This window comes from Mixophyes fleayi, chromosome 8 (genome assembly GCF_038048845.1).
Source record: "Mixophyes fleayi isolate aMixFle1 chromosome 8, aMixFle1.hap1, whole genome shotgun sequence".
Taxonomy (NCBI): Eukaryota; Metazoa; Chordata; class Amphibia; order Anura; family Limnodynastidae; genus Mixophyes; species Mixophyes fleayi.
The window spans coordinates 20,407,551-20,419,752 of NC_134409.1; the positions used below are offsets into that span (position 1 = coordinate 20,407,551).

Below are 12,202 nucleotides of genomic sequence, written 5' to 3' on the forward strand. Positions count from 1 at the left end.
TTTCATTTCCTTCCAAAGTCGTCCATGGAAGCAACAATACAAATATAAAAAAAAGCATAGCAGGTAAATGTTTCCTACCAGAGAGCTAAGCTTGGGCTGGACATGAAGGTAAAGCATGACAGTATTTTATTAAAACATATATATGTCCTTGGTGTAAGAAGTGCTCAGCCTTCCAATCATTTAAGTTGTGAGCTACAGAAACCAATGCAAGATGCATGCATATATCAGGGTGCGTTGTTGAGATCAAGGGCCTGATTCATTAGTGATCTTATCTTGTGCAAAAGTTAAGATGCTTATTTTTAAGAAGAAACAGGGAGATAAGAGTGAAGATAAGATGGATTTTCATCTTAGCTTAAGAAATTCTTCACTTACGCAGTGGATTTTGCTTCTTATCTACCTTTTCTGAGCATGCACAGAGTAGATTTGCTTAAGATAAGCAAAACATGGCAGATAAGATCACTAGTGAATCAGGCCCCAGATTTATATCAATAGTGTGAGCTCCCCACAAGTGTTCGCCACACAATCCCACAGCAGGGATTGGAGAGTCATTCTAAAGTCATCATTGACAGAGGCAACTAATTAGTGTATTAATCTAAATCAGGGGTCAGTGAACTTTTCTTTTACCCCCAAATATATTTAGATACGCCGACGTTACCCCCTTGATTTGAAAGGAAGGAAATGATATATTATTAATTATTGAAATTCAAAATTTTATTGAATCTATTCAAAATTTCTTTGAAAGCTTCAACTTCAAAACTTCAGGTTTTGGAGAAATGATGTTGCTTCATTTTTGATACGAGAGCATCAATATTGGGGCAATTTGGATACAGTCTTCAGCATCCAATTGATTTCTCTGCTTTGTTTTTATGTTCGTCAGAGTGGAAAATCCTTGTTCGCAAAGGTAGGTTGTTGCAAAAGGCAGCAACTTTTTGATTGCCTCCTCATGTGCAATTTTGAATGCCTTTGCAGCTGTTGACATCCAAAAATATGACAGATCTGCTTTGTTTTCGAATGCAATACGTGCTTCATTATTGCATCGGAACTCAAGAAGTGCCTCTGCCAACCCTTGAGGCTCTTCTGGTACAACAGCAGTTTCACATTTAAAGGGGTCTACAATCCAACTGACAGCATGTGAATCAGCAGCATTACCCCCAGGAATTTCATTTTTACCCCATTTGGGGTAATTTACCCCGTTCCCTGACCACTGAATTAGTGTGTTAATCTAAATGGATTAAAACGGGACACATAAAACAAATGCTTCTCTTGTTATATTTCAACATTTGTCTTTTTCTACTTACCGCCCATGTGATATAGGAGCCTCTAGTCCAGTCTCTGTGTTGTCCAGTTGGTAGTAATCCATAAATGTACGTGCTACATTCTTTCCAAGCTTCATATCTGAGATCTTTAAATAAGGAAGCATAATGATACTTGATAATTGTAAGAACAGTGCAATCCAATGTATTATTTCCTCTGTTTTGGACTTACAGACCCACGTTTGGACCTCAGTCACTGTTTCTCTCATTCCTCCCTCCTTTTAAGTGTGAGATATATTTTTAGTAAATAAACTAAGACTCACAAGTGTAAGCGTAACTGGTGTTTGAAAAAATTGCAGGTAAGTGAATGAGTATGTACACTGTATTCAGAGTTCAAGAGGCGTCCAGGTCTGAATGAGTATCAGAAGCATCCGGTAACAACAGACACACCCCTCGGACGCTTACGTCTAACTTGCGAACTTGTGCAAAAAACTTTTATTGTATGTTACGGACATAATTGCTATGAAGCAACATTTAAGGGGGAAATTGGCCACGTTCCTGTAAAAAGTAACGTGACCTGCGCACTATTACTGTTATTACGGTAGTTTCAATGCCGGCTTTTTGCTCGCAGCTCCCTGAGCTGCGACCAGAAAGGCGGGTTAAATTTACCGTAATAACGGTAATAGGTTTAGCGCTGTGATACCCTGAATTAACTAGCTAATACTAGAGATGTTCACTGACCCCCATATTTTGGTTTTGGTTTTGGATCTGGATTAAATTCGTGTTTTGGTTTTAGATCCCGATTTTTTTTCTAAAATCCCTGTCTGTTTTTGCTAAAATCACATAATTTGGCTTTTTTTTATTCCCTACATTATTATTAACCTCAATAACATTAGTTTCCAGTCAATACCAGTCAATTTTTGTCAAGTGACAAGAACACTGCTACCCCTCCTGTTTCTGTGTGAGCAATGGCACTGAGCAATGTCACTGGAGACTGGAGAGTGACAAGAACACTGCTACCCCTCCTGTTTCTGTATGAGCAATGGCACTGAGCAATGTCACTGGAGACTGGAGAGTAACAAGAACACTGCTACCCATGTTTCTGTGTGAGCAATGGCACTGAGCAATGTCACTGGAGAATGGAGAGTGACAAGAACACTACTACCCCTGTTTCTGTATGAGTAATGGCGCTGGATCTCCTGGGGAGGGAGGTACTTATGGAATCCAAAACCTGCGAGAACCGACAACGCAACAATGGCGTATTGCCTCGATTTAGATCTGAGGAAGCGCCGAAATACCGAGCCGGCTCGCGAGCCTACCCGGGTCCCCTAAGTATCTGCAACTTTTTCCCACTTTAAATTAGTACGCAATTGCTTGAACACACCCTTACTGTATATTGCCTACGTTAGAACACCCCTACCCCCATCACACCTCTACAGGCGTAAGCAGTCGTACGTGCCAAAAAGTTGCAGGTTTCTATAGCCGCAATTGCGTACATTCATGTTGTGAGCATTGCACATTAAACATGAAGGGCCTTATCTCTCACTCAATCAGGATCCTGGTGTGTAATTCAAGCTTGGGTCCTCTTTGAACACAATGTTTACGATATACCAAGCTTACGAGCATATCTCTTACTCTGAATCCAGCCCTAAGTGTCCATCTTGCTTCTTGGTTAAAAATAATAGCTGGTGCAATGTGTAATTTTAGTGCTCTTTGGTGTTTATATCCATGTTGTGTTACATATGACTTACGTCTATCAGAATGTTTGAGGAATTAAGTGAGCATGTCTTTAATACAAAAACTAACCAATAATTGTGCTTCTTCGATCATTACAAATGGATTTTCTCCAGGACAGGTATGTGCTACATTTAACACAAGAAAAACGTCACTTTTTATACAACAAGCCTGTTCATAATTTCACAAACACTAGCATATCAACATCCTTTATTTATATAGCGCCAACAAACTCCGTAGCGCTGCAAAATTGGAGGAATATGCCAAGCTGTTATATTGTCAGTGAAAAATCACACATAAATAACATCGATGGTGAGGCTTAGGGGTTTATGGGACAGCAACAATACAAATAGCTCTCTGCTGGCATAAAGTTAGTAACGGCTTTGTAGACACTAGGGGCCTGATTCATTAAGGATCTTAACTTGAGAAACTTCTTATTTAAGTCTCCTGGACAAAACCATGTTACAATGCAAGGGGTGCAAATTAGTATTCTGTTTTGCACATAAGTTAATATACTGACTGTTTTTTCATGTAGCACACAAATATCAACTTTAAATTTCAGTGTACAAATAAGCTATCAAGTATTTGTGTGCTACATGAAAAAAAACAGTCAGTATTTAACTTATGTGCAAACAGAATACCAATGCACGCCTTGCATTGTAAAATGGTTTTGTCCAGGAGACTGAAATAAGAAGTTTCTCAAGTTAAGATCCTTAATGAATCAGGCCCTAGGACAAGGATGAATAGCATAATACATTCATCTCTATAATTTCCATAGACAGAGAGAGGAAATGAAATAAATATGATTAGTACGCCATTACGCACCATCCAGTTGACCCAATGCATCGCGCTGTACTAGATATCAAGCCTAAACCCCTACATTGATGTCAATGAATATACTGCACATAACAGTACAGCTTAGATTATCTTTACAGATCCAGACATATTTTTTAATAAACTATTTAGCTGGTCCTAGTTTGTGTTTTGTGGGGTTTATAAGACTAAGGGCTAGATTTACTAAGCTGCGGGTTTGAAAAAGTGGGGATGTTGCCTATAGCAACCAATCAGATTCTAGCTGTCATTTTGTAGAAGGTACTAAATAAATGAAAGCTAGAATCTGATTGGTTGCTATAGGCAACATCCCCACTTTTTGAAACCCGCAGCTTAGTAAATCTAGCCCTAAATATCAAAATATACACAATATTATGTGAGTTCGTGTACTGACATGCGCTGTACCAAGTGCAGGTACTGGATGCCATTCTGTATAACACAAATAAAGGTATGCCTAAAGGTATTACTAGAGCATGTACCAGAGCTAATGCATGCATCTGGGAGATATGACCTTGACTGGGAACACTTTTATCCACAATGCATCTGTGCTGCACTCTGTGACTTGCCTACCTCTGGGCATGCAATCAAGAATCAGCAATCAGTAATTGCCAGCCATTCATTTAAGATGTCTTGCTTCCTCATTTAGAAAGCACTCTAGCAGATTCTTTTAAATAATCATAAGGTGAGCTCTCAATTAGCTATTAAATCAGCAATGCGTCCCATATGCCGATAATATTGATTTATTTTTAATTACCTTTTGTGAAGGACTCTTGCCAATTACTTGACTAGCGTTGTTAGGGCTGTCTATGGATATCCCAAAAGCTGGACAGTATACTGGTTTCCCTGATCTCCCTTTAACTGTCTCAGTTTATATATGGTGTAATTGGAGATATAGTGCAGATAGTGGTTAGCGGAATACCTATATAATCTTGTCTATAGAATGGCCTATTAACAATTCTCTTTGCTTATTTCTGTGCAGGAAAGTTACTGTAGAAATCCGTTTTTGTGTCCGACGCTTATTAGGCAACCGTAAGTGGTTCTCGATGGTCCAGTCTGCTCCGTTCCATCCTCTACCCCTCTAATCCATACTTTCCTACTTCTCACATCTTCCCTCCGGGAGGAAGGAAATGAAGTGGTGGGTGTGACGTATTGACACCGATTCCACCAGGCGCAGCTTGAAAAAACGCTATTTGTGCTTACAAGTCTTATACACAGGAGACCATGTAGAATCGTTCCACTATACATGACCCCATGTGTGTGTGTGTGTGTAAATACCTCTCTCTCTCTTTATATATATATATATATATATATATATATATATATATATATATATATATATATATATATATTTATATATATATACAATATATGGACAAAAGTATTCGGACGCGTGACCGTTACACCAACAGGGACTGTAATGAAATTGTATGAAATACATATACTTTAATGTGGAGTTGGTCCCCCTTTTGCAGTGATAACAGTTTCCACTCTTCTTGGAAGACTTTCCACAAGATGTTCTAGCGTTTCTGTAGGAATTTGTGCCCATTAATTCTGTAGAGTATTTATGAGGTCAGGCACTGATGTTGGACGAGAAGGCCTGGCTCCATTCCAGTTAATCCCAAAGGTGTTCGATGGGGTTGAGGTCAGGGCTCTGTGTGGGCCAGTCAAGTTCTTCCACAACTAACTCATTAAACCATGTCTTTGCAGTCCTTGCTTTGTGCACTGGGGCACAGTCATGTTGGAATAGAAAACGGCCTTCCCTAAACTGTTGCCACAAAGTTGGAAGCATAGCATTGTCCAAAATGACTTGGTATGCTAAAGCATTAAGATTGCCCTTCACTCTGAAAAACAGCCCCATACCATTATCCCTCCTCCACCAAACTTCACAGTTGCCATAATGCAGTCAGGCAGGTAACGTTCTCCCAGCATCCGCCAAACCTAGACTCGCCCATCTGACTGCCAAACAGTGAAGCGTGATTCATCACCCCACAGAACACGTTTCCACTGCTCCACAGTCCAATGTAGGGGGGCTTTACACCACTCCATCCGACGCTTGGCATTGGCCTTGGTGATGTTTGGCTGCTCGGCCATGGAAACCCATTCCATTAAGCTCCCGCCGCACAGTTTTTGTGCTTACATTAATGCCAGTGGAAGTTCGGAACTGTTCAGCTATGGAATCAGCAGAGCGTTGGCGACTTTTACACACCATGCGCCTTAGCAGTCGTTGACCCCGCTCTGTGATTTTACGTGGTTTGCCGCTTTGTGGCTGAGTTGCTGTTGTTTCTAAACGCTTCCACTATCTAATAATATCACTTACAGTTGACCATGGAATATCCAGCAAGGGTGAAATTTCACGAACCGTCTTATTGCAAAGGTGGCATCCTATCACAGTACCATGCCGGAAGTCACTGAGCTCTTCAGAATGACCCATTAAGTATCACAAATGTTTGCAAATGGAGACTGCATGGCTAGGTGCTTGATTTTATACATCTCTGGCAACGGGTCTGATTAAAACACCTCGATTCAATAATCAACAGGTGTGGCCAAATTCTTTTGTCCATATATATACATATATATATATATATATATATATATATATATATATATATAGATATATATATATATATATATATATATATATATATATATATATATCTTAGGGCTCACTAGGAACACGAAAACCTATCACGCTGGAGGATTGTTGACGGTTCAGTAAAATACACAATATTGCTGTTTGCCCTGTACCTGTCACTGATCAGTACACTGTTCCATTTCCACTGGTGAAACAGTTAGCAGACCTAATGTATTTAAACATATGCAGGAAGTGATAGCAAGAACATCGCAAATGAAGGTTGAGGCCTGAGAATGAGACGTGAAATTAGCAAGCAAATTCAGGCAAATGGAGTCTGTTTTTCCAGTAATGTGGCGTGGATTTGCTTGCAGTACATAATTTTTTTTTGAGAACGCTTCTCTCAAGAAAAGGGATGATAAGCACTCATGCCGTATAGCTGCAGTCTCTAAGTAATAGTTCCGCTTCACAGCGCTCCAGTTTTTTCGTCTGAGCTCAGTACGGAATTCAGTGATTTAAAGCTCAGAGATCACATGGGATACAGCAAATTCCAAATTATTTATTTCTCCGAGTTGGAAGTCGATCCAGAGATTATTTACTGCAAATGGGGATGAGGGTGAGAGCTCAGGGATAGGCGGGAGAGGGGAAGAACAGATTGATTGAGAATTTTCAATTAAAACCAGCAGTCTTTTAACAGAGATTTAAGGTTTTAGCACGGAAATAATATTTCTCAGTTGAGCGCAGAGAGAGAGAGAGAGAGAGAGAGAGTGCAGCTGTCGACACAGAACAAATGCTGCAGATCCACATATTTTTAAATAATGCTCTCAGATCAAGATGTATGTCCCAGAATTAACCTCTATAATGCTTTATCACTGCCTGCTGTAAGCCGTATTTGCTTTTTTTTTAAAAAAAACCCCTCTAGTTTACAAGACCGATAAAACAAATATTTGCTTTATGTTAGAATTATTGTAAGCATTACCACTTACATTCAATAGTACACGTGTAAAAGGTTCAAAAGTGAAGATATTTCAAATAATGCTGTTATTCATAGGGGCACGATTGTGATTAGATAATACTCTTCATACTCCAATACAGAAGGATAAAATAGAAACATCGCTATACTGCAACTATCATCATTATCAGATATTTTATAGCACCACTAATTCCGCAGCGCTGCACAGAGAACTCACTCACATCAGCCCCTGCCCCATTGGAGCTTACAGTCTAAATTCCCTAACACACACACAGACAGAGAGAGACTAAGGTCAATTTGTTAGCAGCCAATTAACCTACCAGTATGTTTTTGGAGTGTGGGAGGAAACCGGAGCACCCGGAGGAAACCCACCCAAACACAGGGAGAACATACAAACTCCACACAGATAAGGCCATGGTGGGGAATCAAACTCATGACCCCAGTGCTGTGCTAACCACGCAGCCACCTGCCCATACCGTATGTTTGCTCCATGTTTATGGGGCTCATTCAGAGTTGGACGTATGTAATTGTGTTCTGTGCAAGGTACGCATTACCGTACTGCACGTGGTCATCAAAAATGTGTTCGCATCTATCCTTATATAGATATTTGTATTGACTTGCATCTACTTGGACAGGTGAAAAGGGGGACAGGCAATCATAAGTTGAGTACAGTAAAGGCATGTTTACATAATAGCAACAAAATTAGACATGGACGCATCCATAGATACGCATATTATTATTATTATTATTATTAATTTTTATTTATAGGGCGCCACAAAGTATCCGTAGCGCCGTACAAGGACAAACAATGGCACAGTACAAGGTGAAACAGCACAGTACATGCGGTTACTGGAGGCCTGGTGCAAGAATACCCAATGAAGATGACTATCATTAGCACTATCTAGCCATTTCTGATTAGCTGATTACATTAATCATTAGCATATAACCTATATTATACCAAGACGCGGATGTCTATTTGCATTCCTTATCATTTCCATTTGGACTACTGCAGGAATGAATATTTTCATTTTATTTTTAAAGGGTTAAACAGATGTGGACGTGTGCATTTAATGACATTTTATGTTGAAAGTGTGACTTTTGCATTTATTAATAACGATCAAGACAGTATTCCCTCTTGTGTATATGACACTTTGGTGCTTTATTATATTGTCAGCGGTTTTCCTTAATGCTGCAGATCTGTGTGTATCTAGTAAAATGAAAACATGAGGTATTAGTTCTTATTTTGATCAAAACATTGATTCAAAATATTGCCTTATTGTCATAGCAGCAGTCCATCAAGTCTATTTAAGGCACATTTGGGTGTGGTTCACAAGCCAGCCCTTGCTAGATGTAAACCCCTATACCTGAGAGGCGAGTACATCTGATTTTAACTGCATTTTAATGGTGTTTAAAGCATATAGGTCAGTATAGAACCTGCATATAAGGAGGTGCCCTTGACGCTGGGATGCAGGCTTAAATGTTTTGATCATAATATGAACCAATACCTGATGTTTTCATTTTGCTAGATACACACAGATATGCAGTGTAAAGGATAAGCACTGACAACTGTCTTTTTTGTTTTGTATACATATATGGGCATTTATATTGCCACACAGCTGGTACCCAGGGCTGGATTAACCCTAGGGCTAACTGGGCTACAGCCCAGGGGCCTTGGGCATCCAGGGGGCCCTTGAAAGTGCTCAGCAGCAGTATTGATCGGTCGTGGGCGGGGGTGCCCCCGGCGCGAACAATGCTGCTGAGCACTTTCACTGAGGTCCTTCCCTGTAGTCTCCTTACTGAGGAGATCTCGTGAGTCTCATTCTCATGAGATTTCCTCAGTAAAGAACGTACAGCGAGCCAGGGAAGGACTGCAATGCCAGTAGAAGGAGGTAAGTGCCTTGGGGGTGGCTCGGCTCACCGGGGAGGGGGGGGGGGAGGGGGCGGCTCAGATCATGGGGGGGGGCCCTCACAGGGGAATGGAGGCCCCCCTAACCCAGGGGCCTCCATTTCCTTAATCCGGCCCTGCTGGTACCATATGCAATATGGGATATACCGAGCGCGGGCTTATTGCCATGCAGCTGGTACCATATATAATATGCAATATACCAAGGGCAGGGTTGTTTTTTTTCTGGTTTTGCATTATTATATTGTCTACATGTTTGTAGGTAATGCGACTTTAGCATTCTCTACTAACATTGTCCAGCTGCATCTCTACACTATTATAGGGCATACGTGTACAAACTGTCAGGAACTCACCTCTGCCTCTGTGAGTAATATGAATATGTACAGAGCTTGATATTATGGAGAACTTAAACTATCAATACATTTGTATTGAGCAGTGAATTCATTCAAAGTTCTCTAAGGTGTCGACTGGAGAAATGACCTTTAACTTCATACTCAAATACTCTGATAAGTATGTAAAGAATAGACATAGGGGTCTATTTTGTATATGTTGGCAGTAAGCCTCATTATGTATCGCTGCAAATCACAGCAATACATAATTAAGTACCGACACTATTTACCATGCCGGGGCTTCTGTGGGACTTCCATGAACATTTCTTCCTACTCGCAGTCAGCTGGAGATTGGAGGAAGTGCTGTGACCGTGCACATAGGGCTGTCACCCAGGTGGGATCCAGCGAAGCCAGAGAGACTTCCGCTGGATGCAACTGAAAAAGACATTCTGAGATGGGGACAGCGATAAGCTCTGGTAATTAGGTTAAGGCCGGAGAAATCTCTGATCTCTCCAACATTAACCCTTTGTTAATTAACAAAAATGCGGTGACAGCATTTACGGTGGCATTTTAGCTCATCAAAAAAGATCTCATGGTGGGGGGCAAGACTCCTTTAAGGGTCTAAATATAGAGGGAAGCACTGATCCATGCATTATTAAAGGTAATTATAGCTCGCAACAACAATTTAATGAGATAAGATGTGATTTTAAACATCTAGGGCCTGATTCATTAAAGTACACAAAACAAATGTAAATTGCTTTGTCTTTAAACATAAGTAATTCGGTCATACGCACATCTGTATTCAACAAGGTGTGGACCTGAAGATACGTCTGGTGATGAATATGGGTCTAGGTACGCTGAGGCTCTAACAGACAATATACTGCAGGATATAACTAATAAGTATTATATAAAGTCCCAAAAGAACGGACAGAAAAAAAAAATCAACTATTGTCACCTGTTAATTAATACAAGCATTAATTAACAAAACGTTACAAGAATAAAAAAAAACTTTTTCTCAGATGATGTGGTGACACAGGAAACAATGGTTTCTAGCGCCAGACATGTTCACTTGAATTTTGCTAGCTTTAAAAACGCTAGTAAAACACATTTAAAAAACACCAGTGGGACCCTGCCCCTATGGACATTCTGCCCTTACACCTTATTCCTATCCCCTGACACCCTCCCTTCTCCTCCTGCCCCTACCCTGGGATCCTGTCCACTTACACCCTCCTCTCTCCACTGTTAAAAAACAAGATAACATCAAATTATATGGAGCATTTATTTTTTATAGTATACTTACAGGGGCAAACGCAGGATTTGTAGAGGGGAGTTTCCACAACACGCCGCCAGTGGGCGTGACCAGCATGCATGGGGACGTGGCTATAATTTTAGACAGTACTTGTCTGCTCTCCAACTCTTCCTATCCCCATCATATACATGGGCAATGGTGCGTGCACTACTTTTAGGTGCACGCAGCTCTCCCTTTTCAAGCAGAGCTGTGTCAAGCGGGAGCAGGGTCCAGCCACCTCAATTATACAGTGCCCCAGGCATGGAGGGGGGTTTCCATGCACTAGAAAACCCCCTCGGTTTGCCTATAACTTATATATGAACACTAAAAAGCTTGGATTTTTTGCATGTGAAAAATCCCAAAACAAATGAAGAATAAAAAACACCCCCCTCCCTCCTGCCCACCTCCCCTCCAAAAAAAACACTAAAAGCTGAAAAAACCCTTTGTGTATTCTATGTTGCAACTTAGATTGAATGTACATGTCATTTTTTAAATACTTTCATTTGTGATTTTTTTTTTAAAAAAAAAAATAAGTGTCTCCTGGCAGAGGAAGAGTTAAGCTATATTTTAAAACAGCATCCACTGTGACAGCTCCCAGTGCCCGGCTTTACAGGCTTCTCTGCCCATGAACATCAGCAAATTAATTACACAGTGACGCTCCCATTAACTTTATGGCTGAGAAGGTAATAACTAACTTCTCAGAATTGTGTGTACTTTTCAAGCCAGTGTGTAATGGACATCCATTTAATCAAAGTAAATTATTGCAGTAAAATATAATAATAATGAAAAAAATTCAATTAAAATATGCCTTTTTTTTTTTTTCAAACTGCTGCCAATTTAAATCAGGCCATGGGGTACAACTCTTTAATTGGGTTACTGTTTCATCAGAAATATTTTGATAAAATTGTAGGGTAACTTAAAGGCACATTAAACCTAAAATAAAAGTTGATGCAATATAAAAAGGCATTCACACACATATATGTAAACATTATCACAGAGTTAAGATGCTTGACCATACCTCCCAACTGTTCCGATTTCAATGGGACAGTCCTGATTTTAGGGCTCTGTTTGTCCCGCGGGTGGGAATACTGGGGAAAAGGAGGTATGCAGTGGCGCACGCAGGATTTTTAAGGGGGGAAAAAAATATAGAGAGAGCTGTTGCGCATGCGGCTGCGCATGCGCAGCAGCTCCATTTCGGCGGCACTGTATTGTACAGCAGCCACGGCGCTGTCAAAGAAGCGTCCACGGCGGTGCTGTATTGTACTACAATACAGCACCACCACGGACGCTTCTTTGACAGCGCCGCGGCTGCTGTACAGTAC

General features: G+C 40.5%; 1 protein-coding gene across 4 annotated transcripts in view; it reads right to left on the reverse strand.

The window, feature by feature from the left end:
* LOC142099006 (cytosolic carboxypeptidase 6-like) overlaps window positions 1–12,202 on the reverse strand; it is a 1,251,957-nt gene that overhangs the window by 17,784 nt on the left and 1,221,971 nt on the right. For 3 of the 4 annotated variants that reach the window (XM_075182041.1, XM_075182040.1, XM_075182039.1), the window contains one exon: window positions 1,299–1,395. The exons of the other annotated variant lie outside the window; for it this stretch is intronic. In XM_075182041.1, the coding sequence (XP_075038142.1) occupies window positions 1,299–1,395 (97 nt within the window). The remainder of the gene's footprint in view (window positions 1–1,298; window positions 1,396–12,202) is intronic. 4 annotated transcript variants of the gene reach the window in all.